The following is a 27,025-nucleotide window of genomic DNA, read 5'->3' as shown; positions in this document are numbered from 1 at the left end:
GGAAGGAATGTTGATTTGGAACCTAAAATTAAACAATTACCCTGATTTCATAAGTTGCTGGGAGGATGCAGAGTTCCTATATAAAATGGATATTTAGGTAATGCAATACTGGCAGCATGCCCAGGATATAAAATGATGCGTGAAGCCATGTTGCAGTAAAATATTCCTGTCAAGAAACACTGCCCCCTTCCATGATATATTTATAACTTTAATTTAATTGATATTCAATGTCACAGAACCTAAGCAAGAGTAAATTACAATTAGCAAGGCTGTTATAAATAATTATTAATTAATAGAGTATTCCGTCGGTGTGCTCACAGAAAGCCAACGGGCTCTGTCGCCGCTGGCCCGGACACAGCGACAGGGTGGTAGGGGGTCAGTCTGCGAGCAACGCAAGCTGTACTGACTCCTGTGGGTTCTTTGCCTGGTAGAGGCTTATGCGAGCGATGGAGATTCGACGGGCAGTGGAAAGAAAGGAGGAAACAATTTCAGACGAACAGAGGGTTTATTGCAAACACCTCCTCAGCCCGAAACTGCTCGGGGGGAGAGGGGTGCGGGGGGTTTTTGTCCGAAGGATTCGGAGGGGGGACAAAGGGGGTGGCCAGCCACTGCCAGCCAACCGGGGCAGGTTGTCAGGGGATACAGGTGTAATAGAACATCACTTGGACTAATCAGGGGAAAAATAGGAGGGATTTACAAAGGCGGGAGAAATGACAGGCAGCTAACCGTGTGTCGCATGACAGGTGCCGGAGTCATGTAAGTTAAACAAAGGAACAATCGAGGGGTGGGGTACAGGGAACCCAACAAGTACAAAAGTATAGAAAGCCTAACCGATTAAATTAACACACTGCCACATCTCCCCGTTTTCTTTTTACTAAAAGAACAGAAGTGAGGGGGGTCCGGCAGATGCTCAGAGTCCAGGTAACATTTGGCGAATCGAGGTTGTTGAGCTGGCCACTAATCGTCTGCGAGGCTTTCACCGTCACTTTCTTCTTCAAGCTCCTTTTCAAGCTCCTTCAACTCGTCTTCAGGAGCCGTGGCCTTGGCGACCCGAGCAGCAGCCGGAGAGGGGGTAGATGTGGAACTTAAAACTTACTTAATTAACGATCTCCTGATTAGTCCGAAAGCAAGACAAACAATTAAAATAATAAACAAAATCAACAGACATGCTTTTAAAATGGACCCGGCCCATCCAGATAAACCCCAACCTTTAAAAATGTTGCTCATCCAATCACCTGTCTCTCTTTTGATGTCACTGATCATATTTTGCATCTGTACAATGAGTTTTCGAGTGCTCTCAGCCCGAGTCGACAGATTAAAACAACATAGACCCTCAAACTCCTCATACGTGTGATCGTGGAGAAGTATGATGTAGTCTATGGCTGCCAGATTTTGGAGGGAAGCTTGCCTCATTATTTCTTCGTCCTCCAGGAGGTTGAATAGGGTTTTGGAGGTTAAATTTGCTTGTTTCGCCACCCAACATTTTAAATGTCCCAATTCCCCCATGGCCTTAGCAAAGGAGACCCATGGGGCAAAATTTGTGATTGCAACCTCTTTAGTTTTGTTCCAATGAATAATTTCTGAATCGCAATCCGGGTCTAATTTTCTAAGGTCTCTTTTGGAAACTGCCAATCCATGTGCACCACTTTGTTTCTTTTGCTTTTCTTTCCAATCCGTAATTTGCATCTTGTTGGGTGTGAACAGCCCTACCTTTCCTAGGGTGCACGGACCTCCAGAAAGACGAGAGGGGATACCTGCCCAAGCCCGATCTCTGCAGATCAGAAAGACTCCCTCGGGTAACTTTTTGGGGTGGTTGTGAATTTGAGGGGGAAGAACTCCCTTGGCCAACTTCTTGCACCACGAGTGGGCTCTGTCTAGGACTTTAGATTGAAAAGCGTGCTTGGTGCGGTTGTCTAAAGCGTCGGCCGAATTGGTAATACGAATGCAGGCGGGAGCTGTAGTTGCTCCAAGGAGCCGCAGCTCTCGGGGTTCCTCTTTCATATCTGGCAGGGAAAGCACAAAATTCTTCCAGCCAATAAAAGGATTAAATTGGGGGGTCTTACTGATGCAGTGGGCACAATGGAGAAGTCTTTCAGGCATTTCCCACTGTCTAAAGGGAATCCCCATGAGGCATGTGGACATCGGGTCTGAGGCTGATGCTTGATTGAGACAGATGTTATCCTGTCCCATAGATTCTGCGAGCAGAGCCCACACATTGGCTCGCGACTGTGGGACGGTCCAAGCTTGGGTGAATGTTAGCAGCTTGGTCAGAAAGAGCACGGTCGGGAGGCTTAGCATCTTGGGTCCGGGTCTGAAAAACAAAACTGGGGGGCCAAAAATTATTAATTTGGGTCACAGAAATAGGTAAAGGACAGGTCATGGTCCCATTCGCACAGGATGGGAAGAGAGGGTCTGGAGGAGACTCGCCTTCGACGGTGGAATGCCGCTGAAGCCACCTGCGGGACGCTGTCGTCACGCTCCCTCTTCCTTTTAATGAATGGTTTTACCCACTTGGCAGGTATCCATTTGATCCCGGTAGGCGTGAGGACACAGGCGTACCCACGCCCCCACATCACCAGGTCAAATGGACCCTCCACCTTCCCTGACTCAGGTGATCTCACCAGCACTGGGGGCTTGGGATCGAACTGCCACTCCTTGTTGCACCCAAAGTGTATGGTAATGGGCGGATTGGGATTTTCAAAGGAACAATTTAGAAAATTGATGACATAAAGGGCTCGGGCCAATCTGATTGCCGGCGGTTCCACCTTTAATATCTGTTGCTGTTGTTTAAGGACCCTCTTGATCTCTTGGTGGGTCCTCTCTACGATTGCTTGGCCTGTGGGGGAGTGGGGGATGCCTGTCTTGTGCTCCACTCCCCATTGCTGCAGGAAGCCAGCAAATTCCTTGGACTTGTACGCAGGGCCGTTGTCTGTTTTGATCCCCTTGGGGATGCCCATGAATGAGAAGGCCTGAACAAAGTGTTGGATAACATGTTGGGCCCTCTCACCTGCGTGCGCAGAGGCATAGACAGCGCCAGAGAAGGTATCGACGGAGACGTGAACGTACTTCAGTCTCCCAAATGATGGAATGTGGGTGACATCTGTCTGCAAGAGTTCACAGCTCTCCAACCCGCGAGGGTTGACCCCGGCATGCAGGGTAGGCACAGCGTGGGACTGGCATGAAGGACACTAGCCAACAATCGCCTTAGCTTGTTGACGTGTGAGGTTAAAATGTCTAGCTAAGCTAGGCGCGTTCTGATGGAACAGCTGATGGCTGAGCTTGGCCTGCTCAAAAACGTCAGGCAACGGGGCTATCGCTACAGGGGCAGCAAGAGCGTCAGCCCTCCTGTTACCCTCAGCAATAAACCCAGGCAATTCGGTATGCGACCTGGTATGCATCACATAAAACGGTTGCTCTCGGTGGGAGACAAGTTTGACCAATTTCGAGAGCTGCTCATACAGAGCTGTGTTGGACACCTCTTGTAAAATTGCCTGATCTGCTCTAGATACCACCCCCGCTACGTATGCGGAGTCGGTTACAATATTGAGAGGTCCAGAGAATCTCTCAAGTGCTCTGACGACAGCGGCCAACTCGGCTATTTGAGGTGAACCCTCAACTACTTTAATATCTGCCTCCCACTGCCGAGTTTCAGGGTCCTCCCAAGTCATCACTGACTTGTGAGAACTCCTGGACGCGTTAGTAAAAACTGTCATCGCATCGAGAGGTCTCCTGCTCTGGACACTCTTTAAAGCCAATTTAAATGTTACGTCCGAATTAAATAATTTGTGGGCCGGCCGATGAATTGAAATTTGGCCCGTAAAGGAAACTAGAGCGAATTCAAGTGCTTCATTTTCCTGAAGCAGGTGTTCCAACATGGGTTTGGTCATTTGGCCTGTTGACAATCCAATTGGCATGTGAATACATTCAAAGTCGCACCCTGCCAAATCTTTCATCCGTGTTCTTGCTTTGCGGATGAGCTCAGCCATAAGCTCTTGTGGCTGTGTCATTCTTTTGGGCCGATGGTGGCTGAGAAAGACCCACTCTATAATAAGAAGAGGGTCCTTTCTGCCTTGGCCCTTGGTGCTGTGTGCTGATGTTTTTGCACCTGTGTCCCATTGAAAAATGATCCCATGTAGATGTGGCAGCTTACCCAGAATGATGAACCGAAAGGGAAGCTCGGGATTGCATCTGTGTGCCTGTCGCGATGTCATTGCCTGCTTGACCTTCTCCAAAGCTGCTTTTGCCTCTGTGGTAAGCACCCTAGGAGAACTGAGCTCCCCTCCCCCTTTCAATAAATTGAAAAGAGGGGCTTGATCCTCGGTGGTCAGACCTAGCCAGGGCCTTACCCAATTCAAGGCACCGCAAAGCTGATGGGCGTCCGCAAGGGTACGGACATTTGTCCGAATTTCCAATTTTTGAGGCACAATGGTCCTCTTACCAATCTCCAGGCCCAGGTACTTCCAGGGTGGCATCCTTTGGATCTTATCCTTTTGCAGCTCGAACCCTGCAGCAACTAACGAATTGGCTACAAGGTCAAGCGCTTGCGTAAGTTCATCTTCGGTCGGCGCGCAAACGAGGATGTCATCCATATAGTGGTGGATGACAACCCCCTCCGTGGCTGCGCGCACAGGGGACAGCAAGGAAGAGACGTACTGCTGACACATCACTGGGGAGGCTTTCAACCCTTGCAGGAGCACCCTCCAGTGGTACCTCTTCCTTGGGGCCGCTCGGTTGATGGAAGGAACCGAGAAGGCGAAACGCGGGGCATCGTCCGGGTGTAGAGGAATTTGGAAAAAGCAATCTTTTATGTCAATTACAGCCAGATTCCAATTTCGTGGCAGCATGGTTGGGGAAGGCATCCCAGGTTGGAGAGACCCCCTTTGGAGTTCCCTGCCCGGTCCACCCGATTGGGGTCGTCGCGCTGGGTCGACCCGCGCTCCCCTTTCAGTTTTTTTGCTGTGCCTGGGAAGGCACCGGTGTTCCTGGAGATGTATTTTGAGTCCGCTGTAGTGAAGGTTTCTTAGGGCAGTTGGCAGTCCAGTGTCCTTCCTCCTTGCAGAAGAAGCAGCGACCAGGGCGATTGCCGAAGGAGGGTCGCCGCCGAGGCGGACGATGTCGAGGCTGTTGGGATGATTCTGCAGCACGCACAGCCTTGGGCGGAAAGGTTGCCTGGGAGGGTGGTGGGTTCCTCCGGGCAAGGAAGGGCACCTTCATCTGGCACACCTGGAGCATTGAGTGGAGAGTGCGGGGCGGATCTAGGGGAAGACTCAAAATTGCCTGTTTACACAGGTCGTTAGCATTAACGAAAACAAGCTCCCCTATAATACCTTCCCGTGCACTTTCTGTTTTGACTTGAACTTCCACTGCTCTGGTGAGCCGCTTTACAAAGGCAACAAATGATTCAGAAGGTCCCTGCCTAATGGTGGTATAGGGTGGTGATGGTGCGTCTGGCTGCAAACAAAAGAAAGCCTTGCAGGCTATATTTTTTATAATTGAAAGGACTGCTGAGGGTATTAGGGCTGCCTGGGACTCAGGGGAAACATAGGAACCTTCACCAGCAAGCAACTCAAGAGAGAGGGCATTGCCCTCTTCATCGATGGCTGGAAAGGGCAACTGAGGCATTGCTTCTCGCAGGGCCGGTTTAAATGCTGCGTCCCAGAGCTTAAACTCTGTGCCATTCATCAGGCAAGAGAAAAGCTGCCGGAGGTCTGCTGGAACAACATGGACACCTGCGAGATCAGCAGTGAGGAGGCCACGGAAGTAGGGACTCTCCCTGCCATATTCCTTGTGCGCCTTGCATAAATCCCGAATGATGCTTGGGGAAAAAGCATGCCAATTGGGTTTTGGTGTGTCACCACCACGTGTTCTGCGGTAGGTGACAGGCGCAGCAGAGAGAGTGACCTCTGGCTCACCCTCGCTCATTTCTTCCGGTTCCCAACGGAAATGAGGGCGTGGGAAAATTGCTGGCAAGATGGCGTCCTTCCAGGGCGGGGATAGGGACTCGGCCCCGCCTCAGGGGCGTGTCGAGGGGCAGGGCGAGTGGGCGGGACCTTGGGGGAGGCGGGAGGGGTCCGGGGAGGGGCTATGGGAGGGGCGGAGGGAGGAGCTGAGGGAAGGAAGGGGTTGGAGGAAAGAAAGGGGTTCAGGGGATGGGGGAAGGGTGGCGGCCACGTGGAGGAGTGGGCGCCATTAGGTGGGTCACTGCCGCCATTTTGTGGCCAGTGTGACGCATTTAAGTTAAACTGAACCTTGGGTTTGCAATTCGGGGAAGCAGGGGGAAGGAAAGGTCCTCGGTCAGCTTGGCCAGAGCTTTCCGAGGGGTCCCCAGCAGTCTGTCCCAGGCTACTGGGGCTCAGGGGCTGGGAATTTTTCGGAGAGTCTGGGCGGACAACTCTCTGAGTTGCCGCTTTCCTCAAATTTCCCTTTCTCGGGGCAGAGGGGCTGGGATTGGGTTGAAGGGAAACCGGGGCTAGCTGGGGTTCCTGAGAGCTTTTCTGCACTCCTTTTTTCGTCGCTGCCGTCTTTAATTGCAAAATTAAAAAGGCTAATTTCTGTGTGTTCTTTTCCCCGGCGTTACCTAATTGTAACAGTTTCTTTTCCGCCAGCTCCCAAAACCGGGAGGTGTGTACCATCGGCGGGGACGCCGTCGGGTAGTGCAGGAAAAGCCATCGGACCAGCTTTTTTAAACAATCCTTAGAGAACTTAACTTTATTAGCTTCTAACAATGCAACGCAACTGTAAAACACTCCTTTCTGGGAAGCAGACAGAGAAGCACCCATTCTGCCTGCGTAATTTCTGGAGCCAGCAAACGAAAGGCGCAACGAAAAAAACCCGCCGCCGCGCGCTTTTTAAAACCGCTGTTTCACGCGCCCGACCGCCTCTGCAAAATGCCGGCGCACGCGGCGAAACCGAAACTGGCTGGCCAGCGAAAAACCCGCGTCTGCCGGCAGCCTCGCCACGCGAGCCTGCGCTCGCGCACAAAAATAAAAGCTTTAAATCAACCGAGGGAACGGAAAACCGCCAGGGGGAGTGAGCCCAGGACAGGGGCCAAAAAACCAAAATCCCGGGGGCCGCGCGACCTCAGCGAGGGGGGGCTGTCCCCCACAGGCTGCCAGAAAGGGGAACGCCGTCCCCACTGACCCGCCCCGCGGACTAGGGGGGGTCTGCTTACTTACGAACCCCTGGCGTGGTGCTCCAAAGCTGCTCCAGAAGATCCACCGCCGGAGAAGGACCGTCTTCGGGACGCGGCGGAGACGGCTGCCCTCCTCTTCCCCGGGGAGCGGTCCCTCGCAGAGGGCGCTCCAACCCGGGCCGATGTGACGTCCAGGGATTATTTCAGGTGAGCTCAGCTCCTTGCTGAGACGCACCAATCCTGCCCGTGGGCTCCGTAAAGGCGCTGAAAGCCCCTTTCCAGTGCCGGACGGTGGGCGCCACACCTCCGTCTGTGTGCTCACAGAAAGCCAACGGGCTCTGTCGCCGCTGGCCCGGACACAGCGACAGGGTGGTAGGGGGTCAGTCTGCGAGCAACGCAAGCTATACTGACTCCTGTGGGTTCTTTGCCTGGTAGAGGCTTATGCGAGCGATGGAGATTCGACGGGCAGTGGAAAGACGGGAGGAAACAATTTCAGACGAACAGAGGGTTTATTGCAAACACCTCCTCAGCCCGAAACTGTTCGGGGGGAGAGGAGTGCGGGGGGTTTTTGTCCAAAGGATTCGGAGGGGGGACAAAGGGGGTGGCCAGCCACTGCCAGCCAACCGGGGCAGGTTGCCAGGGGATACAGGTGTAATAGAACATCACTTGGACTAATCAGGGGAAAAATAGGAGGGATTTACAAAGGCGGGAGAAATGACAGGCAGCTAACCGTGTGTCGCATGACAGGTGCCGGAGTCATGTGAGTTAAACAAAGGAACAATCGAGGGGTGGGGTACAGGGAACCCAACAAGTACAAAAGTATAGAAAGCCTAACCGATTAAATTAACACACTGCCACAGAGTATCTCTTGGAACATGACTTTCTATGTTTACTAATGCTTCACTTCTGAAGTGATATAATTTACCAGGCTGAGCCTAAATATGAGCTTACAAGGATAGAGTTAAAACCTGAATGTGCTTTTATTTTATATTACCAGCTCTCATTCTGCAGGAAATTAACTTATCACACAGGGCTCCAACTCAGTAGACCAGATGTACCCGGGAAATTTTTCACTTTGCATTTCTGACCATAAAACAAAACACAAAAAACCTTGGAAAATCTTCAGGATTTTACAAAAAGTTATAGAAAACTGTACCTATCCTGCTGCTCAGTTCCATTTTGCTCTGTGGCAACCAGATTCCATCTAAAAAGAGAATATTGAAGTTCTCATTCCAGATCCAGTCTGGAAATCCACACAATGTTCGACTCTGTGGTTTTATTGCCTCAGACTTACATGACTTTCTGAATCTCTGAAATTCAATTTGCTGGTTACCACAATAAATTCTCCAATTAGATAATGATCTCTCAGCTGGTTTTACTTGGTCATAAATGTTCTGGGCCTATTATCTACTAAATGATTGGATATTTTGCTTTGTAGTATCATACTTTAAAAAAACTGGAGAAAAGATTTGAATTTCTAATTTTTTTTCTGTAAATTAGAATTCAGTGTGTTGAAAATACTTAATTTTTAATGACTTTTAAGATAAATTCTTTCATTTCAATGTTCCCTTCACAGTAAAACAGAAATAATGGCTGCTTTAGGGCATTCATTGATAGTGCTAGACCAGGAGTCACTTTTTTATTTTAAAGATAATTTGAAGCATGATGGTATTTTACGGTTAGTCATTGTTACACAGCACTTGCTTAACTTGCTTTTTATTCCCTTCCTCCTGATCCCAGGAAGTTGGTAACTCATCCCTGTAGCAAAGGGTGATAGAAATGCTCTTTAACTGTTCCTGGAGCTGCAGAAGCAGCTTGACAAATGATATAAACTTTAATGGTACATGCTGAGAATTAAAACCTGTGCAAAACCAATGTAAACCTGTGCTGTCAGGGATGAGCATTACTTTCTTCAGAGTTTGCTTTCCTTTCTGAATTGCTGAATAAAATCTATCTTTGCTTTTAATTTAAGTATCTGTAATATGGGAAACCTTCTTTCCCTACCTTGCAGTTATGCTGAGAAATCACTCTGAGGATGATTGTGTGGGTTCTGGCTGCTCAGAGAAGCTAATTTAAGTATTTCTGGCTTCTGTGGCTTCAAAATGAGTCTGCCCAGTTGTACTGATTGTAAAATAATATTATTTTTCACTGGGACTGTGCACATGAAGGCTTGATCTGACAAATGTCTCCCTCATACTCAAAGGTGGATCCTTGAGTAGCAAAGTCCAGTAATGTGTTTCTTTAGAGTTCTGTTCAGACCTGACTCTAATGTATACTCTTCAATAATTTATAAACAACTCAAAGGGGGAAAAGGTGTTTTAAAAAGGTGTTTTACAGTATAAGGGAAAATAAAGGGAAAGAAAATGTTAAGAAAGGTTCTTTTTAACAATAATGTCATCAGTCTTTAAGTTTCCACATTCATTCAGTAATCAAGAACTTCATAACTGACCTGGATCCAGAAAAAAAAAATTTACTAAACCAGTGTTAACCCAGAACTCAGGTTGTCCTTGATTTCTGGGAGAACCAGCCCCTTGCAGAAGCTCAGGAGAGGAGCTGGGATTTTGTTTGGAACAGCCTGGTTAGGATGGATGTGTTTGCAAATTCCACCCCAAGACGGGCTTCTCATTCCTGCTGCTTCCAAAAGTTCAGGCTGCTTGGTTGGCCTAGAATTCCTTATTTGTAGTTATATCAAGACACTTTGCACAAAGCAAATATGCAGCTGCCTTTATCCAAACATATGCAGTGTTTTCACAAGTAATTTTGCTCTATTAGAGCATATTTAAATGATGATATAATGCAGTCTTCAAACAAACCACTACAAACTACCAATGCAAGTCAGCAAATGAAGCATTCATTAACCTGCTGTGGCTTCATGGATAAATTGCCATTTGTAAAACATTCTGCAGTCCTCTGACTCCAGAGAACCACAACACAACTAAGTTGCACTGCATTGTATTATTTTAGCAAATGAATTTATGCCTTGTTTTTATTGTTTTGCCAGGCTACCAAAAAAAACCCAGTTTAGATACATATAGAGTCTAAAGCCAAATTTAACAGCCATTTGTTAATAAATAGTAGTTACAACTGATATTATTGTTATGATAATTGCAATATTTATCCTCCAGAAGATGCACAAAATAGAAATGTCTCCCTTATCACACAAATATCATGTCCTGCTGCTGAAAGGATCAATGTGTAGGAATCCAGTTGAAACATTTTGGGGACTCCTCTGATTTTTTCTCTCTACTCAGTGGCTCAGCCTTGCTCCCTGTCCTTTCCCCCTTCCCCAGCAGGAGAACAAGGAGGGGGTTTTGGAGGACAGGAGCATTTCATGGCAGAAAGAACAGCCCTGGGCAGGGCAGGGCCACAGGTAACCTGTTCCATGGTGAGGAAAAGGAAGGGGAAGGAATTACCTGTTTTTCCTGACCTCTCCCTTCGCTGCCTCCCCTGTTCCCCACCATGTGCTGACAATACTAATCATCACCCCATAAATACATATTCGAGTGGATCCCTTTCCTCTGCCTTCAGTTCATTTTCTCACATGCCCTCTTGTTTTATTTCAGCACAAATTTGAGTATCTCAAACTGTACATGAATGTAGATCACATTGGGTGATTTCCTGTCTCTGTTATCTCACCCCTCAACAAGGGTGAGTGGAATGAAAACCTCAAAGGCTGCTTTTATTTTTAGCTCAGCATGATAATTTTGAAAGCAGATTCATCTGCTCTCTGAGGTAGAGAGATAGGTAATGTCCCTTGTAACAAGGCCACTGTTTGTTTTTGAACAAATATAATGTAGAGAAATCTTCAGGATAATAAATATAGAAGTTAAAGAAGCAGAAGTAGTAGTTTTTTCTTTTTTTACTTTTATTAATAATAATTCAGTATCTGAGTATAGAAGAGTGGAAGAATAGTACAATAAAGAAGCTTGTGAATCCTTGCGTCTGAATAAATTATATATATAGATGGAATAAATATCTTGAATTTGGCCACTGAGATTAGTAACACACATTGTGAAACCATTCTAATCCCATTACCAACTATTCCTGTCTCTTGCTTTAGGACACAAGTAAATAATGAGTGTTAAATATTTTCACACGTCTGCAGCTCAGATTCTTCTGTTCTCAGTGGTTTATCTGATTTCTTTACTTAGGAGAAGAAATTCTGATTCAAAGGAACGATTTTTTTTGTTGTTGTTGTAAGTCATTTATATAAGTTTCAGGTAAATGGGACTTTCTACAGGATTTCCTTGGGGAGAGGAGCCTCAGATCTGCTCGTGGGACCACAGATGCCTTTTTGTCCTTTCATCTCCACTCGTGCAAGGCACAAGCAGATCCGTGGGAATCACTAGAGCTCCAGAAAAGTGGAGCTGACTAAAGAAGGCAGATAGGTGCCAGTGACCTGAATTTCACAGAATTTGTGCTTTATAGTCTCTGACAGCATGGCAAGACTTGTGCCTCCTGAGCCTCCCATGTCTGCTACTCATGCAAGTCGCGTTGTAGCAAGATGAAGTAAAGTTTTAGTTAAGGAACTAGGAAAAGGCAATTTTTTTTTCAAATGTCACAAACTGGTGAGAAGTAACTGCTCAAAAAAATTTATATATAAGGTAGCTGAAAATGCAAGAAGGAGCCTTCCACATGTAAGTCATTGTCAGCATTGAATCTGCATGTAATGATAATTACACAAGGAAATTAATTTTAGCTATAGGTAGACATTTATAGAAAGGCCAGAGTGTGGGCGTTTCCATGTATAGTATGAGAAATCCTTTATAAAGGTTGGCATTTCAAGATTTATTCTCCCAAGAGAACTTCTTTGGGGAGAGAATCAGTCAAAACATGATAAATATGTGACAAAGGTCTGTAGTAATCTCGAGTGTCCACACTTAAATACTGGTAATAATCTCTGTTGCCTTCTCTGAGGAGTGACCACCTGGCTCAGGAACAGCACAGCGGCCTCTCCCAGGCCGCTCAGACCATCGGCTCGCTTACACCAATGTGGTGGACGGCAAATGGTGTTTATTAGCAGACGGTATGGGGGTTAAATAGCTTAGGTTTAGGATGTCATTTCCGTCTGCTTACATCACTAGGTAACTGAGGGGGTTAAACTGCATTGACTATTTGAGGGGGAGGGGCTCTATCTATCCGTACAGCGTGAAATCTTCCAACCGCATTTCCCTGATCTCCTACAAATCTCTGTGTTAGTGATGAGTTGGTCAGGGGCTGATATTTTTCTTCTAATAAATTACATATTGATAAAAACTTTAAAAGACATAATTATGTTTTTTATGTTTCAAGTACCAATATCAAAAATTTTCTCTCCCTCTGTATTTATATAGATATTCTTCTTTGCTCTTTTCTGAATTACCACAACTAAAAATCACTTAGAATAATCTATGAGTTGTGCAATGGTTAAATCATATTTTCCTTTTTCACCCTGTTATAGTCTTTTTAAATTTCCCTGCTACAGACTCTGCTTCAGTCAGTGAGATTACATTATTCAATAACTTTGGAAATTAATGCTTGGCAACGCAGAAAAATTGGTGGTGTTAAAAGACTGACATCTAGAAAAATATTTTATTATCAGAAGCAAATTTCTCACTAGTAGGTCTTTTTCAGCCTAATATATGCAAGTTCACATCACACTAATAATTGTTTATGAAATATATCTGATCAAAAGAAATCTGGAAGCCACAATCCAAGGTGATCACATGTAACAGAGGTGGGTTTTGTGCATTTTCTTGGAAGGAAATAAATAACGGAGTTCTTATAGCAGTGAAAATTTGTAATTCAGGTGCTGGAAAGAGCAGCTAGAGTGGGGTAAGAGAAGTTTATTTCAGCTTTGTCAGGGAAGAGAGCATGGAAAAGGTCCCATTTGGGAGAGAGAGAATAAACCCTGATTTGGAAACACTTTGCTTTTACTTTGGGAGCATTTCCGGAAAAGGAAACTAAGAAATAGAATGGAAAGCTCTGACTGAATGAGTAGTCCCACTTATAGTTGTGTCCTAGGTTACAATGTAAGATGTGCCCAAAGTATGTATTCTATCACCATCTACACGAGCTGTTGGAACTAGGTGGGGCAGTGTTTCCCTTGCCCCCTCCCTCCAGACTATCTTGTGTTAATGGGCCATCAAGGCCATGCCACATGACTCATAGGTAGCTCTCTCCGGGAGCTATCTCTGTTTAATGGGCAATCAAGGACCCACTGCATGACTCATAGAATGATATCAGCCCATTGTGAGATGCTCCGCCCAGGGGGAGGAGCCAAGCATTCCCACCCAGATATAATCTGGGATTTGGGACAGCACAGGAGCCCTTACCCACTGGACTCCCAGAGGACAAGAGCTACCAGACCGTTCTACAGGATCACTGCTTCAACAAGACCACTTCATCTGGACTGCTACCACCACTGTAACTAACAAGGTGTCAGGTTGTGTTCTGACTCTCTCAGTGGTCTTTTGTGCTATTGCTTTTATTTTATTTTACTTTTTTTTTTTTTTTTTTTGTCTCCTATTAAATTATATTTCTGACTTGGAGTCTCTCACTGGTTTTGCTTTCAAACCAGCACATCTTTTGGTGCCCAACATGGGACATGAGGTACTGAGAAAAGTCAGAATTACAATTTTGTATTGGAGAAGACATCTGTTCGCTATGTTGTTCAACATAATTACATGTGTCTTATACCTAGCTCTCTATATTTTTCCACACATGGGGCACTATCGGCTGACCTTAATACTCCTGTGTAGACCAGGGTATGGTATTAGGATTGCTTTATTGGTCTATTATATGCTAACCTCAGAGGCAATGAATGTCATTCAGAATATATACTCGATTTTGTTTTCTTGTCCTAGTCTAGGATGCTATGTCTGGAGCTTCAGCAAGCCCCTGTGGGAAGGGGTGAAGAATAACTTTTTCCAGCCTTTCAGGCCTGACACAGCAGATTACAAAAATATTGATTTTTATCTGGTGTTGTGGTGTGGATTTTCCGCTTTAAGTTTTCAAGCTAGCTTTATATTTCATTTGTGTGTTATGATTTAAATTATACATGCCGTTAGGTGTCATTTCTGTGTCCCTGCCTCTGTTTCTAGAACCTTCCTTGCCAATCTTCCCTAACTCGATATATCATTTGCTGTTCCATATCATTACATTGCTTCTGCTATTCCCATTGGATCTAGTTCTGTATTCCCTGCCCTAGACTCCTCCCTGAGTGCATTCTCATTGGTTGTTTGCTTTGTATCGCCCTGTCTATAAAACCCACGGCGGGACATGTGCTCCCCGTCTTTGGGGTCCAGCTTTTAGTTGTTATGCTTCAGTTATACCTGTAATAAATCTCCTTAGTTTACCCCAAGACCCGTCTCGCCTCCACTCCATCTCTGCTTCCGAAATAGACACTGCCGAGAACATCGGAGTCCCTAGGTGGGGAGGTGAGAGCTCCCCAGGGGGAAGGTGTCGCACCCCTGGCCGCTGTGTGCCCTGGGACTGAAGAGAGTCACACACCGCGACATCCTGGTGCTCAACGAGGGGCCTCCCTGCCTCTTCTGAGGAACCAAACGGGCAAATTCCTCGCCGAGGAAGAGGAAGGGAGGAAAGAACATCGGTGGCACGGGACTCTTTGACTCCGGGGAGGAACCGAAAGGCAGGAGCAGTTCCGGGACTCCTTCGTGCCTGCCCCCAGTGGGGGTGTGTACCCGAGGACGAAGGAGAAAGCTCGCTGAGAAGGCCCTCGCAAGGTATGGTGCCTTGGAGGGAAGGCGCAGAGGCGCGCCGTGGCTGGGGTCTCTGGCGTAAGTGACTCGCAGAGATCCAGTCACGGGGGCGGCGAGCCGAGAACAGAAAGGGAGCCCTCGGCACGTGTCATCGAGACCTGCGACCCGATCAGCTGCGGGACGCGTGGTGAGCCGAGAAGCGCTAGATCCAGCGCCAGGGCGGTCCACCTGGGGGGACTAGCGTCAGCTGAGCCTGCGGGGAGCCGAGGTGCTGCGAGGACCAAGCGCCTGGAACGGGTAAGGCTCCGGGGTCGCGCCCCAGCAGCGCGCAGGTTTTAGGTCCCTACCGGTTGGGAACTGGCCAGGCCGGTGGGGAATCCTTCTCCCAAAGGAAAAAAGGGTGGATTGTCGGTAGCTTACAGTCCAGGCCTTATGGGTGTCTGCGGCAGATAAAGTGGCAGCTTGAGTTGAGTGTTTCGAGTCCTCACTGCCCCTGCTTTGCCCCAATGGGGGAACTGCAGTAAGTTACCTGAGAGAAAGCCTTTGGGGAGGGAAGTAGGCTCACCAACCCCATTCCTTTCACTCTCACCCCCTGTAACCGGGAGTAAGTCGCGCGGCGCATCTTTGGGGGGAGGAGGGAGAGTGGAAGGAAAAAAGATAATGGAGCAGAAAGTGTTGAGTGGACAGCAAGGTGTTTATGTTAAGTTTAAATTTATTTTAAGAAATTCTGGGAGAGAATTTGAGAAAAAAGATTTAAAAAGGATAATAATTTTAATTTTTCGGGTTTTCCCAGGGACCCCAATCGATGATTTCTTTAGGATTGAGTTTTGGAATTTTTGGGAAAATTGGATTTTAGAAGATGAGTTAAAGGCTGTCTGTGTTATAATTAAGGAGGCCCTTTACCACCATGCGCTGCGTCGAAATTCGGTTGCGTCGGGCCCCTCTCCCATAGACTCTCCTGTGGCTTCTGTGAAGCCCCCCGTAACCCCAATTCCTCCGACTTTCCTTAACCCTTGTCTGTCCCCTGAGCCAGCCGCCATTAACTTGGGTCAGGCAGGCTCTCCCCTCCAAGATGGCGATGCGCATGCCGCCTGGAACCCACGTTCCCGCGCCTCTCCTTCTTTTCCGGTCCCTGAATCTGTCCCCGGTTCCACGCCTTCCTTCAATCGCCCTCCCTTCCGTCGTTACCCTGATACCCCTCCTTCGAGGGGTCTTCTGGGGGCAGGAGAGGAGGGGTCAGCCCCTTTGAAGGGACGACGAACTGCAAATCCCACTCCCTCTTCCGGCCCTACAGCCCCCTCCTCTAAGGAGGGACGCCACTCCTCCGATGGAGGAGGTAGAGCTGGAAACCCAGACTCAGATGTTGTCATTTTGCCTCCCCCCAAGATGGCAGTGCCCAGGTCGCACCTTTTACCGATACCCCAAAACTGATTGTGACAGTTACCCAATTCCTTATTTCTTTTCTGCTTCTAATAATTCACTCATTAATCCGAATGTTTTTGATTTTCTTTTTGAAAGGAATTTTCCCCGATTTAAAGCATCAAATTAATTTGCTTGTCTTTGCTACATTATTTCTTAAATTTAGTCATTGAAAGAACAGACTTCAGCATATGCTGCAATTATTTCATTTGTGGTAACTACACAAACCCCTATCCATTTCCTGGTCATTCCTTACCCAGTGTCCCTTTTAATTTCTTACCATTGTCATATTTATTTTTATTATGTTTATATTTGTTGTATTTTGTTATCTTCACTATATTATATTATGTTTATTAATTTAAAAATATAGGCTCATTGGTCTACTCACTAAACCCTGTCCATTGTCTTTTTGCAAGGGCCCAGCAGAAAGTAAATGTCCACAATTTGGTGATGAAAAACAGATTCAAAACAAGTGATACTTAGTTAATTGTTTAATGACAATTAATTTCTTTTGTAACAAATTTAACTATAAAGCAATTTATTTTTATTTCTTAGAATTAGTATTTGTTTTCCAGACCAAAAGGAAGTGATTTAAATTAGATGCCTTATTTCATGAGCTTGATAAAATTGTTTAATTTCCCTATCCCAATTTGTTTTTCCTGTGTTGCTTTTAAACTCGAGTGTTCTCTGTGTTCCAGATAATTTTGAAATAATTTATCAAGTTGTGTATTATAGAAGGAAAGTCATGCTGTCACACCTGCACCTGCCACCTTGCACTCTGATGTTTTCATCTAAGGATTTGAGACTGCTGAGAGAGAATCTTTCTAACCAGCTGACAGTGAGAACAGCCATCAATCAGATCTATCAACAGAGAAGTTTGCTGCAACCTGCTTTGACTCAGCAAGTTTGTGTGTTTGTGTTGTAACTGTCAGCATCATAGATTTGTTAATTAAGAGAACTGATTCAGAGACTGAACATCTTTGTAGTTATGCTGTTCCTCGCCATTCAAAGAACAGATCTTCAGCTGTCCAGAAGATCCAGCACTGAGTGATTGCAGAGCAAGGGGCATGACCAGTACTTCTGTTGTTTTATTTTAGTTATAAACATGATTTATTATTACCTTAATAAAGAAAACTTTACTTCGTGAAAATACAGTAACCAGGAACCCATTAACCACAAATTAAATTTGGCTTTTAAAATTCAAAGTTTAAGACTATCAGCTCGAACTCTAACCTCGAGACAGAGATCCCTGAAGTTTTAATTGGCCAAAAGTAAAATTTTGCAATGATGAATGCAGTTCCTGGATGCTGTAAATGCCAGTTTCCTTTAAATTTGCTTTCTCCCTTTTCCTTAGTAAACATTATTTTAGACATCACACTCTCTTTCTTTTAGAAAAGAAAAGGAGGAGATGTGGTGTGGATTTTCCGCTTTAAGTTTTCAAGCTAGCTTTATATTTCATTTGTGTGTTATGATTTAAATTATACATGCCGTTAGGTGTCATTTCTCTGTGTCCCTGCCTCTGTTTCTAGAACCTTCCTTGCCAATCTTCCCTAACTCGATATATCATTTGCTGTTTCATATCATTACATTGCTTCTGCTATTCCCATTGGATCTAGTTCTGTATTCCCTGCCCTAGACTCCTCCCTGAGTGCATTCTCATTGGTTGTTTGCTTTGTATCGCCCTGTCTATAAAACCCACGGCGGGACATGTGCTCCCCGTCTTTGGGGTCCAGCTTTTAGTTGTTATGCTTCAGTTATACCTGTAATAAATCTCCTTAGTTTACCCCAAGACCCGTCTCGCCTCCACTCCATCTCTGCTTCCGAAATAGACACTGCCGAGAACATCGGAGTCCCTAGGTGGGGAGGTGAGAGCCCCCCAGGGGGAAGGTGTCGCACCCCTGGCCACTGTGTGCCCTGGGACTGAAGAGTCACACACCGCGACAATCTGGATGCCAAGGTCAACATAATGTTGTCATTAGTTCTGCTTTGTCTTCTCTGCACGGCCTGCAACATGCTTAGAAACAAAACACTTCATAGTGTGATGCAGTGTCTTCTTGAGGAAGAAGACAAAAAAGAAGCAAAGGAACAGCGCCCATGTCCACACAGACTGTCTCAGGGGAGAAAGAAACCAAAAGCAAAGCAACAGCGTCTGCGTCTACACAGACTGTCACAGAGGAGGAAAGAAACAAAAACAAAGCAACAGTGTCCATGTCTACGCAGGCTGTGGCAGAGGAGGAAAGCACCAAAGGTGCCGTCAGCATCTCCACACAAACCATCACCAAACCAGAACAGCCTAAACCAGTAGCAGTTGCTCCCATTCAGAAGAAGAAATCAAAGAGCAAATCAGTCCTCATAGTGACTGATGAGGATGCAGCAGGACCTTTGCACCCAGCAGAAGAGACAGAGCCAGAGATCATCACTCGCTCTCTGTCCCTGGGTGAGCTGCGTGACCTGCGGAGGAAATTCACCCGCCAGACAAATGAGTCCATCCTGACCTGGCTGCTCCAGATCTGGGACGCTGCAGCCAATGGCACCATTCTGGATGGAAGTGAGGCAAGACAACTGGGATCGCTGTCCCGGGATGTGGTCATTGATCAGGGGATCGGGAGAACCCAAGGAACTCAGCCTCTGGCAGCGACTGCTGACAAGTGTGAAGGACAGATACCTTTGTAAAGACCTCCAGGTGCACCAAGGAAAATGGAGCACAATGGAACAAGGTATCCGATGCCTGAGGGAATTGGCTTTACTGGAGATCATTTTCTCAGAAGACGAGAGATTTCCTAAAAGCCCAGATGATGTCCAGTGCACATCGCAGATGTGGTTGAGATTTGCATGGCTTGGACCAGAGATGTACTCCTGTTACCTGGCAACACTGCAATGGAGGGAAGGTGAGGACAGGGTGGGTGTCTTGGTCAATAAACTAAGAATTTATGAGGACACTGTCACCACCCCTTTTCGCACCCATGTCTCGTCTGTGGAAACAAGGCTGGCTGAGCAAGTCAGGAGCTTGATTGAAGAAGGCCATCAGAAACTGAAAAAGGAACTTAAGGAAGAAATTTACCACATCTCGCCAGAACCAACAAGAGTCTCTGCCATTAGAAGCAGGCATTCGCCAGCCAGGGAGAGAGGCTACACTCCACGAGGTAACCTTTGATCTCTTCTTCGGGAGCATGGAGAAGACATGAGGGAGTGGGATGGAAAACCCACCTCCTCCTTAGCAGCCCGGGTATGTGAACTGAAAAGAGGGACACCTACCACCAGGAGCTCATCTAGAGTCAACACTGCTCCGGTCTCCCGTGCACAGAACTCCAGACTGTATAGGAATGATGATGTGACTGATCCTCTTAAAGGAACCTCAGGAACATATTTACAGGAAGAGAGCAACGTGCACCATGACCAGGAATAGGGGGGGGGGGGCCTGCCTCTAGCCAAGTAGAGGAAAGGGGCAATGGGATCTATTGGACTGTGTGGATCCAATGGCCTGGCACATCTGACCCACAAAAATATACGGCTTTGGTTGACACTGGCGCACAATGTACCCTGATGCCATCAAGGTATGTAGGAACAGAATCCATTTCTGTTTCTGGGGTGACAGGAGGACCCCAGCAGCTGACTATATTGGAGGCCAAAGTGAGTTTAACTGGGAACAGGTGGCAAAAGCACCCCATTGCGACTGGCCCAAAGGCCCCATGCATCCTTGGCATAGACTATCTCAGAAATGGATATTTCAAAGACCCAAAGGGATATCGTTGGGCTTTTGGGATAGCTGCTGTAGAGACAGAAGATATCAGACTACTGAATACCTTGCCTGGTCTCTCAGACAACCCCTCTGCTGTGGGACTGCTGAGAGTTGAAGAACAAGTACCAATCGCCACAGCAACAGTACACTGTCAGCAATACCGCACTGACAGAGACTCTGTGATTCCTATCCATGAGATGATTCTTAAACTGGAGAGCCAAGGGGTGGTCAGCAAAGCTTGTTCTCCTTTCAACAGCCCCATCTGGCCAGTGCATAAGTCCAGTGGAGAATGGAGACTGACAGTGGATTACCGTGGTCTGAATGAAGTCACACCACCACTGAGCGCTGCCATGCCAGACATGTTGGAGCTTCAGTATGAGCTAGAGTCCAAGGCAGCAAAGTGGTACACAATCATCGATATTGCCAATGCCTTCTTCTCCATTCCTTTGGCAGCAGAGTGCAGGCCCCAGTTTGCTTTCACCTGGAGGGGTGTGTAGTATACCTGGAACCAACTGCCCCAGGGGTGGAAGCACAGTCCCACCATATGCCATGGACTGATCCAGGCTGCACTGGAAAAAAGCGAAGCTCCCAAACATCTACAGTATATCCATGACTGTTGTAGTTTAGATTTAGGGGGGTCCCGGGGAGGGTTCCCCGGGAGCCCCCCGGGCTCTAGGCTTGTGGGTGTTTGCATGCAGGCAGGCAAGGAGACTCTAGACAGCTGGTGAGGTGCTGATGAGATGAGGGTTTATTTGGAGTTTGACCCCGGGAAGGCAGCATGGTCACTGAGGGAGAGAGGGAAGGGAAGGGAAGGGGAGAGAGGGAAGGGAAGAGAAGCAGAGCCTCCGGAGACCTCCAGGGCAAAGAGGAGAAGCCCTCTCCGTTTGCACCCTTAACACAGAGGTTCAAAGTAGGCGCGGTAAGATTCTTCAGCCAATAGAGTTACAGATACATGATACTGCAGGGAGGTTACAGACTTGGGATAAACCATACATTTTCCAGGGGTGAGCCAGAGCATACCATTTCCATAAAATGCAATTCTGCACATGACCTCATTGTGTGGGGGAACATGGCAAGGGAAGCTTTTGTGAAAGGAGAGAAAGTTATCCAGATTCTGCTGAAAGCTGGTTTTGCCATTAAGCGAAGTAAGGTTAAGGGACTGGCTCAAGAATTTCAGTTTCTGGAAGTCAAGTGGCAAGATGGATGTCACCAGATCCCCACAGAAGTAATCAATAAGATCACTGCCATGTACCCCCCTACCAACAAGAAGGAAACACAAGCTTTCCTTGGTGCCATAGGCTTTTGGAGAACGCACATTCCTGAGTACAGCCAGATTGTGAGCCCTCTCTACCTGGTTACCTGCAAGAAAAATGACTTCCATTGAGGCCCTGAACAGCAGCAAGCCTTTGCCCAGATCAAGCAGGAGATCGCTCATGCGGTAACCCTTGGCCCAGTGAGGACAGGACCAGAGGTGAAGAACGTGCTCTACTCTGCAGCCGGAAACCATGGCCTGTCCTGGAGCCTTTGGCAAAAGGTGCCTGGGGAGACTCGAGGACAACCACTGGGATTATGGAGCTGAAACTAGAGAGGATCTGAAGCCAACTACACTCCCACAGAGAAGGAAGTTGTGGCAGCCTATGAAGGATTTTAAGCGGCCTCAAAAGTAATTGGCACTGAAACGCAGCTGCTCCTGGCACCCCGACTATCCGTGCTGGGGTGGATGTTCAAGGGAAAAGTTCCTTCCACCTGAATTGCCCTAGGATTATGGAAATTATAACAAACTGGCCTGAAGGTGAGACTTTTGGATTATCTTCTGAAGAAGAAGAAGAGGAGCAAGTGACACGTGCTGAGGAAGCCCCACCATATAATGAGCTACCGGAGACTGAAAGACGATATGCTCTCTTCACTGATGCTTCCTGCCGAATTGTAGGCGCTAACCGGAAATGGAAAGCTGCAGTATGGAGCCCCACATGACGAGTTGCGCAAGCTACTGAGGGACAAGGTGGATCTAGTCAGGTTGCAGAACCTAAAGCTGTCCAGCTGGCTTTGGATATTGCCAAATGAGAGAAGTGGCCGAGTCTCTATATCTACACCGACTCGTGGATGGTAGCTAATGCCCTGTGGGGATGGCTGAACTGCAGGAAAAAGGCAAACTGGCAGCGCAGAGGGAAACCCATCTGGGCTGCCTAGATTTGGCAAGACATTGCCACCTGAGTAGAGAAGCTGACCGTGAAGGTTCGACACGTGGATGTGCACGTACCCAAGAGTCAGGCTAATGAAGAGCATTGCAACAATGACCAAGTGGAGAAAGCAGCCAAGGTGAAAGTATCACAAGTAGATCGAGATGGGCAGCACAAAAGAGAATTATTCCTAGCTCATTGGGCCCATGATGCTTCTGGTCATCAGGGAAGAGATGAAACCAATGAGCCCGTGACCGAGGGGTGGACCTTACTATGGACAACATCTCACAGGTCATGCGCAACTGTGAAACATGCACTGCAATCAAACAGGCCAAGCGAGTGAAGCCTCTGTGGTATGGTGGACGATGGTTGAAGTACAAGTATGGATAAGCCTGGAAAATTGACTACATCACCCTTCCCCAAACCCGCCAAGGCAAGCTCTACATCCTGACCATGGTAGAAGCAACCACTGGATGGTTGAAGACCTACCCTGTGCCTCACACTACTGCCCAGAACACCATCCTGGGCCTGGAAAAGCAAGTCCTGTGGAGACATGGAACCCCTGAGAGAATCGAGTCGGACAATGGGACCCATTTCAAGAACGGCCTTATAAACACCTGGGCCAGAGAACGTAGCATTGAATGGATATATCACATCCCTCATCATGCACCAGCTGCCGGGAAAATTGAAGGGTGCAATGGACTACTGAAGACCCACCTTAAGGCACTTGGTGGGGAGACCTTCAAGAATTGGGAAATGAACTTAGCAAAAGCCACCTGGATGGTCAACACCCGAGGCTCCATAACTTGAGCTTGTTCTGCCCAGTCTGAACAGTTGCACACAGTAAAGTCCCTGTGGTAAACATGAAAGGTATTTTAGGAAAGACTGTTTGGATTAATCCCACCTCAGGCAAAGGCAGACCCACCTATGGGATTGTTTTTGCTCAAGGACCTGGTTACACTTGGTGGGTAATGGAGAAAGATGGGGAAACCCATTGTGTACCACAAAGAGGCCTACTTTTGAGTGAGAACTGTGTGTAAGGTTTCATTCTGGATATATATATATGTATCTGTAAGAATGTATTGATTCAGGTAGGATGTAGATGGCAATAGAATAAGGGGTGGATTATGTCCTAGGTTATAATGTAAGATATGCCCAAAGTATGTAGTCTATCACCATCTTCACGAGCTGTTGAAACTAGGTGGGGCAGTGTTTCCCTTGCCTTCCCTCTGGACTATCTTCTGTTAATGGGCCATCAAGGCCTTGCACATGACTCATAGGTAACTCCCTCTGGGAGCTATCTCTGTTTAATGGGCAATCAAGGACCCCTACATGACTCATGGAATGATATCAGCCCATTGTGAGATGCTCCACCCAGGGGGAGGAGCCAAGCATTCCCACCTGGATATAATCTGGGATTTGGGACAGCACAGGAGCCCTTACCCACTGGACTCCCAGAGGACAAGAGCTACCAGACCTTTCTACAGGATCACTGCTTCAACAAGACCACTTCATCTGGACTGCTACCACCACCGTAACTAACAAGGTGTCAGGTTGTGTTCTGACTCTCTCAGTGGTCTTTTGTGCTATTGCTTTTATTTTATTTTACTTTTTTTTTTTTTTTTGGTCTCCTATTAAATTATATTTCTGACTTGGATTCTCTCACTGGTTTTGCTTTCAAACCAGCACAAGTTGCTAAATTTAGAAACTTTAGAAGTCAGAGGGATAAGAGAAGGAACGCTTTGAGCCTTCTGGTAGGAATAAATTCTATTTTTATAACAGTAGCATTGGTAGTTCTACTGTTAAACTTATTTTGCTTGCCTGGTCACACAATATTTACCTGAGTTGTCCTCAGTATTTCCAGGGATGCTCAGACTGGTTCATTTGTATTTAGCAGTGCATTTTCAGCACCAGAGCAACATCTCTCAAGCAGATATTTTGCTTTAGTTGTGCACTGTTAACCCTTCTAGTCTGTTTTAAGAAAATGTGAGTATTTCTACAGGGTTTTTTGAATTTTTTCTAAAGTTCTCTGGGCTACATTTCAGCATATTCTGAGGAGAACTGAGGCATTTATGGCTCTCAGGAAAGCCTGTTCGGGTTTTGTACTCAATCACTCACTGGGGAGCTTCATCCTTTGCCTGGTTTCAACAAGGAATGTCAGGCATCTCCCTGCTTTTAGTGTAAGGGCACCATTTCATTATTTGTCATCAGATAAGGCCTGTTATTTGGGTGGGATCATCTTTGCTCCTCACATTTGCTGGAATATTTTAGCTGAAACTCACTAAAAGCTGATAACTGGTTCTGTACTGGGCTCCCCAGGGGCAAGTGAGACTTCTTGAAGGAGGAGGTGGCAAAATGTATTTGTCCAAAATGTGCCTGCGCAGAGCCCTGTGGTGCAACAGCCCCAGCAAACTTCCTGTCCATTCTGTTTCTGTACTCTGAACTCATCCGTGATTCAATATGATCTGTGATCAAACATCTGCTGCAGGCCTCAAGTAGCGACATTAAAATACAAACATTTCACTTCCTAAAATTATCAGTTTCCTATTTGGTTATCCAGAAAGTCAAAGATTTAGCAAGTGCAGGTTTCTGCATTTATAAACAAATACATATGAATTTTACAACCTATTGGGGGGGAGAGGGGGGTTGTTTTGTAATTTCATTTTTTGTAAATTTCAATTATTAGCTATTGGAAGAATCCTCCATCATAAAACTTGTTTTAAAGTAACTTAAACCATCTGAAGATTTCATTTTTAACCCCGAGTCAACTGATACTTACTCCACGAAGTTGAGTCATTTCCATACCTCAGAGGAATAACCAGTGTGGTAAATCAAGTTATTTAAAGCTGTGTAAGAATGATGTCAAAGAAAGTTTGTCCTTCTGAAATTCTCTATTCCATGTTGCAATATTTGTTCTTTGCATTTAAACTCCCCTTCAAATACTAACACTTCTGCAAACATTCAAACAAATTTTAGCTCCCTTATTTTAAAGGGCTTTGATCACAGTTACACAGCATCTGAAGTTAGTTTATAAGTGCAGATGCAAGTTGTTTTAAGCATGATCTTCATTTTAAAATAACTCTTCACTGGAAATTGAAATAAGAGTTCCATTTCCTTTGCTTTAGAGTTGCAGAATGACTGTGGTTTACCTCTGTCACTTGTTTCACTGTGCTCACAGCACCAAGGAATTCTTGTCTTTAGTTGTGCTTAATGCTCTTTATTTTTCTTCTACAGAGAGCAGGGGATACAGTCAGTGGAGATACTGAAAGGTAATTACTTCTGTTATTCTATATTTAAATATATATACAGTTATATTTGTGAAGCAAACTCCTTTCTTTACTTTTAGAAACTTCATTGCAGTATTTGAGGAATAAATTTTCAGGGTTTAAAGATGTCAGTGCTGATATCATTTAGTAAACATTCATTTGCCAACACCAAACATAAATATAAATTACAAAAGTTTAAAAAATTCTTCAGATAAAAGTTTATAAAATATTTGTAGAGGGGAAAAAATTATACTGTTATATTCCCCAATCTACTGTTTTACTTTTGAAATTCAGTATTTCAGACTCGCTGAGCATGAAAGACGTAATATGTGTCTAACATGATTTTTGTAAACAACAGGCAGAATGTTTCAATGAACATCTACATCTAATTCAGTCTGTACAAGATTACTGCTTATATTTGTGGTTTGGAGTAGATAGATATTAAGAATGGGGTCTTCAGTTTGACCTTTAGGTCTGAATTGAATCAATTTATTCTAATGAAGAAAACAGTGATTGTCTTTCATTTCTTCGCTGTTTATCTGATGAACTATCTTCATGTTGCATCCAAAAGTCACAGTAAAAGGATATTTGAAGCAACAGCTACTTAGTATCATCATATATTCTCTTGCATCATATGGCAACAGTGACCATTGTGTCCAGGGGGGAGCAGCCGCCAGCAGGGAAACAGATGAGACAAGCCTCTGTTTGTTAAGTTCCAGGATCCATTTGATTTCCACCAGGACCAGGGAGGGTGAAGAAGGTGAAGAGGAAGACCGAGAGGGGGACAGGGGCCAAGTCGTGGAGTTTTATAGGGTGTTATAAGGGTGGAGTTTTAGGGTTTGGGTCAAAGGAGGGGTTAACACAAGGAGAGTAAGCTCAGATTTCAGCCTCTTAGAAACAGTAGGATTCCACAATATTCTAATTAGGTTTAGTTGTATGATAAATAACCCTCCTTATTCCCCTCAAGGGTCTAAGCTAGCTCAGTCCTTCTCAGGCCTAGGAGGATTATATCAAGAGAGACAGGAAAAGGATTCAAAAGAGGCTCTCACCCTTTTAGCTGCAGATCTTTATTCCAGGTGGGTGTCCCAGGAGAGAGAGCGATCCCGGGGGACAGGGGTCTTTTCTCAGGATTTCTGAGGGAGGGGCAAGCTGGCACACAGCCAATGGGGTCAGAAGGGGAAGGAAGGGTCAGACTACATGACAGGAGTTCCAGGGGTCCCTGAGGGAGAAGAAACCATTTCCCCAGGGGGATGTAACATCTCCTCCTTTTTTTGTTTAAAAAGATACAGAGAGAAATTCTCAAATTCTGTTTGTTTAAAAAGATACAGAGAAACATCCTCAAATTCTGTTTGACACGGAGTGTGGGTTTTCCCACCACTTATGGTTGGTAGGGAAATCAGATCGCTTTAGATTTGCCAACTCTATATGGTTGACTTCTGAGGTAGAAGATATGAGGCCATTAATAGCCTTGAAAATCAAACAGCGTAGGATCCCGAATGCTATGGTTACAAGGAAAAGGATAACAAAAAGTAACAAAATTGTTTTGACTACAGAAGTCCTCCACCCAGTGAATCCCCAGCCCTTGAACA

The 27,025-nt window shown here is 46.1% G+C and overlaps 1 protein-coding gene across 1 annotated transcript in view; it reads left to right on the top strand.

Annotated features, from left to right (window-relative positions):
* Positions 1 to 27,025, top strand: part of LOC134564874 (connector enhancer of kinase suppressor of ras 2-like) — a 297,517-nt gene that overhangs the window by 219,492 nt on the left and 51,000 nt on the right. Inside the window, exon 14 of the mRNA XM_063424148.1 lies at positions 25,405 to 25,439. Within this exon, the coding sequence (XP_063280218.1) occupies positions 25,405 to 25,439 (35 nt within the window). The remainder of the gene's footprint in view (positions 1 to 25,404; positions 25,440 to 27,025) is intronic.

The sequence above is a fragment of the Prinia subflava genome (genome assembly GCF_021018805.1).
Source record: "Prinia subflava isolate CZ2003 ecotype Zambia chromosome W unlocalized genomic scaffold, Cam_Psub_1.2 scaffold_22_NEW, whole genome shotgun sequence".
NCBI classification, from domain to species: domain Eukaryota; kingdom Metazoa; phylum Chordata; class Aves; order Passeriformes; family Cisticolidae; genus Prinia; species Prinia subflava.
This window is presented reverse-complemented; position numbering and strand designations above follow the sequence as displayed.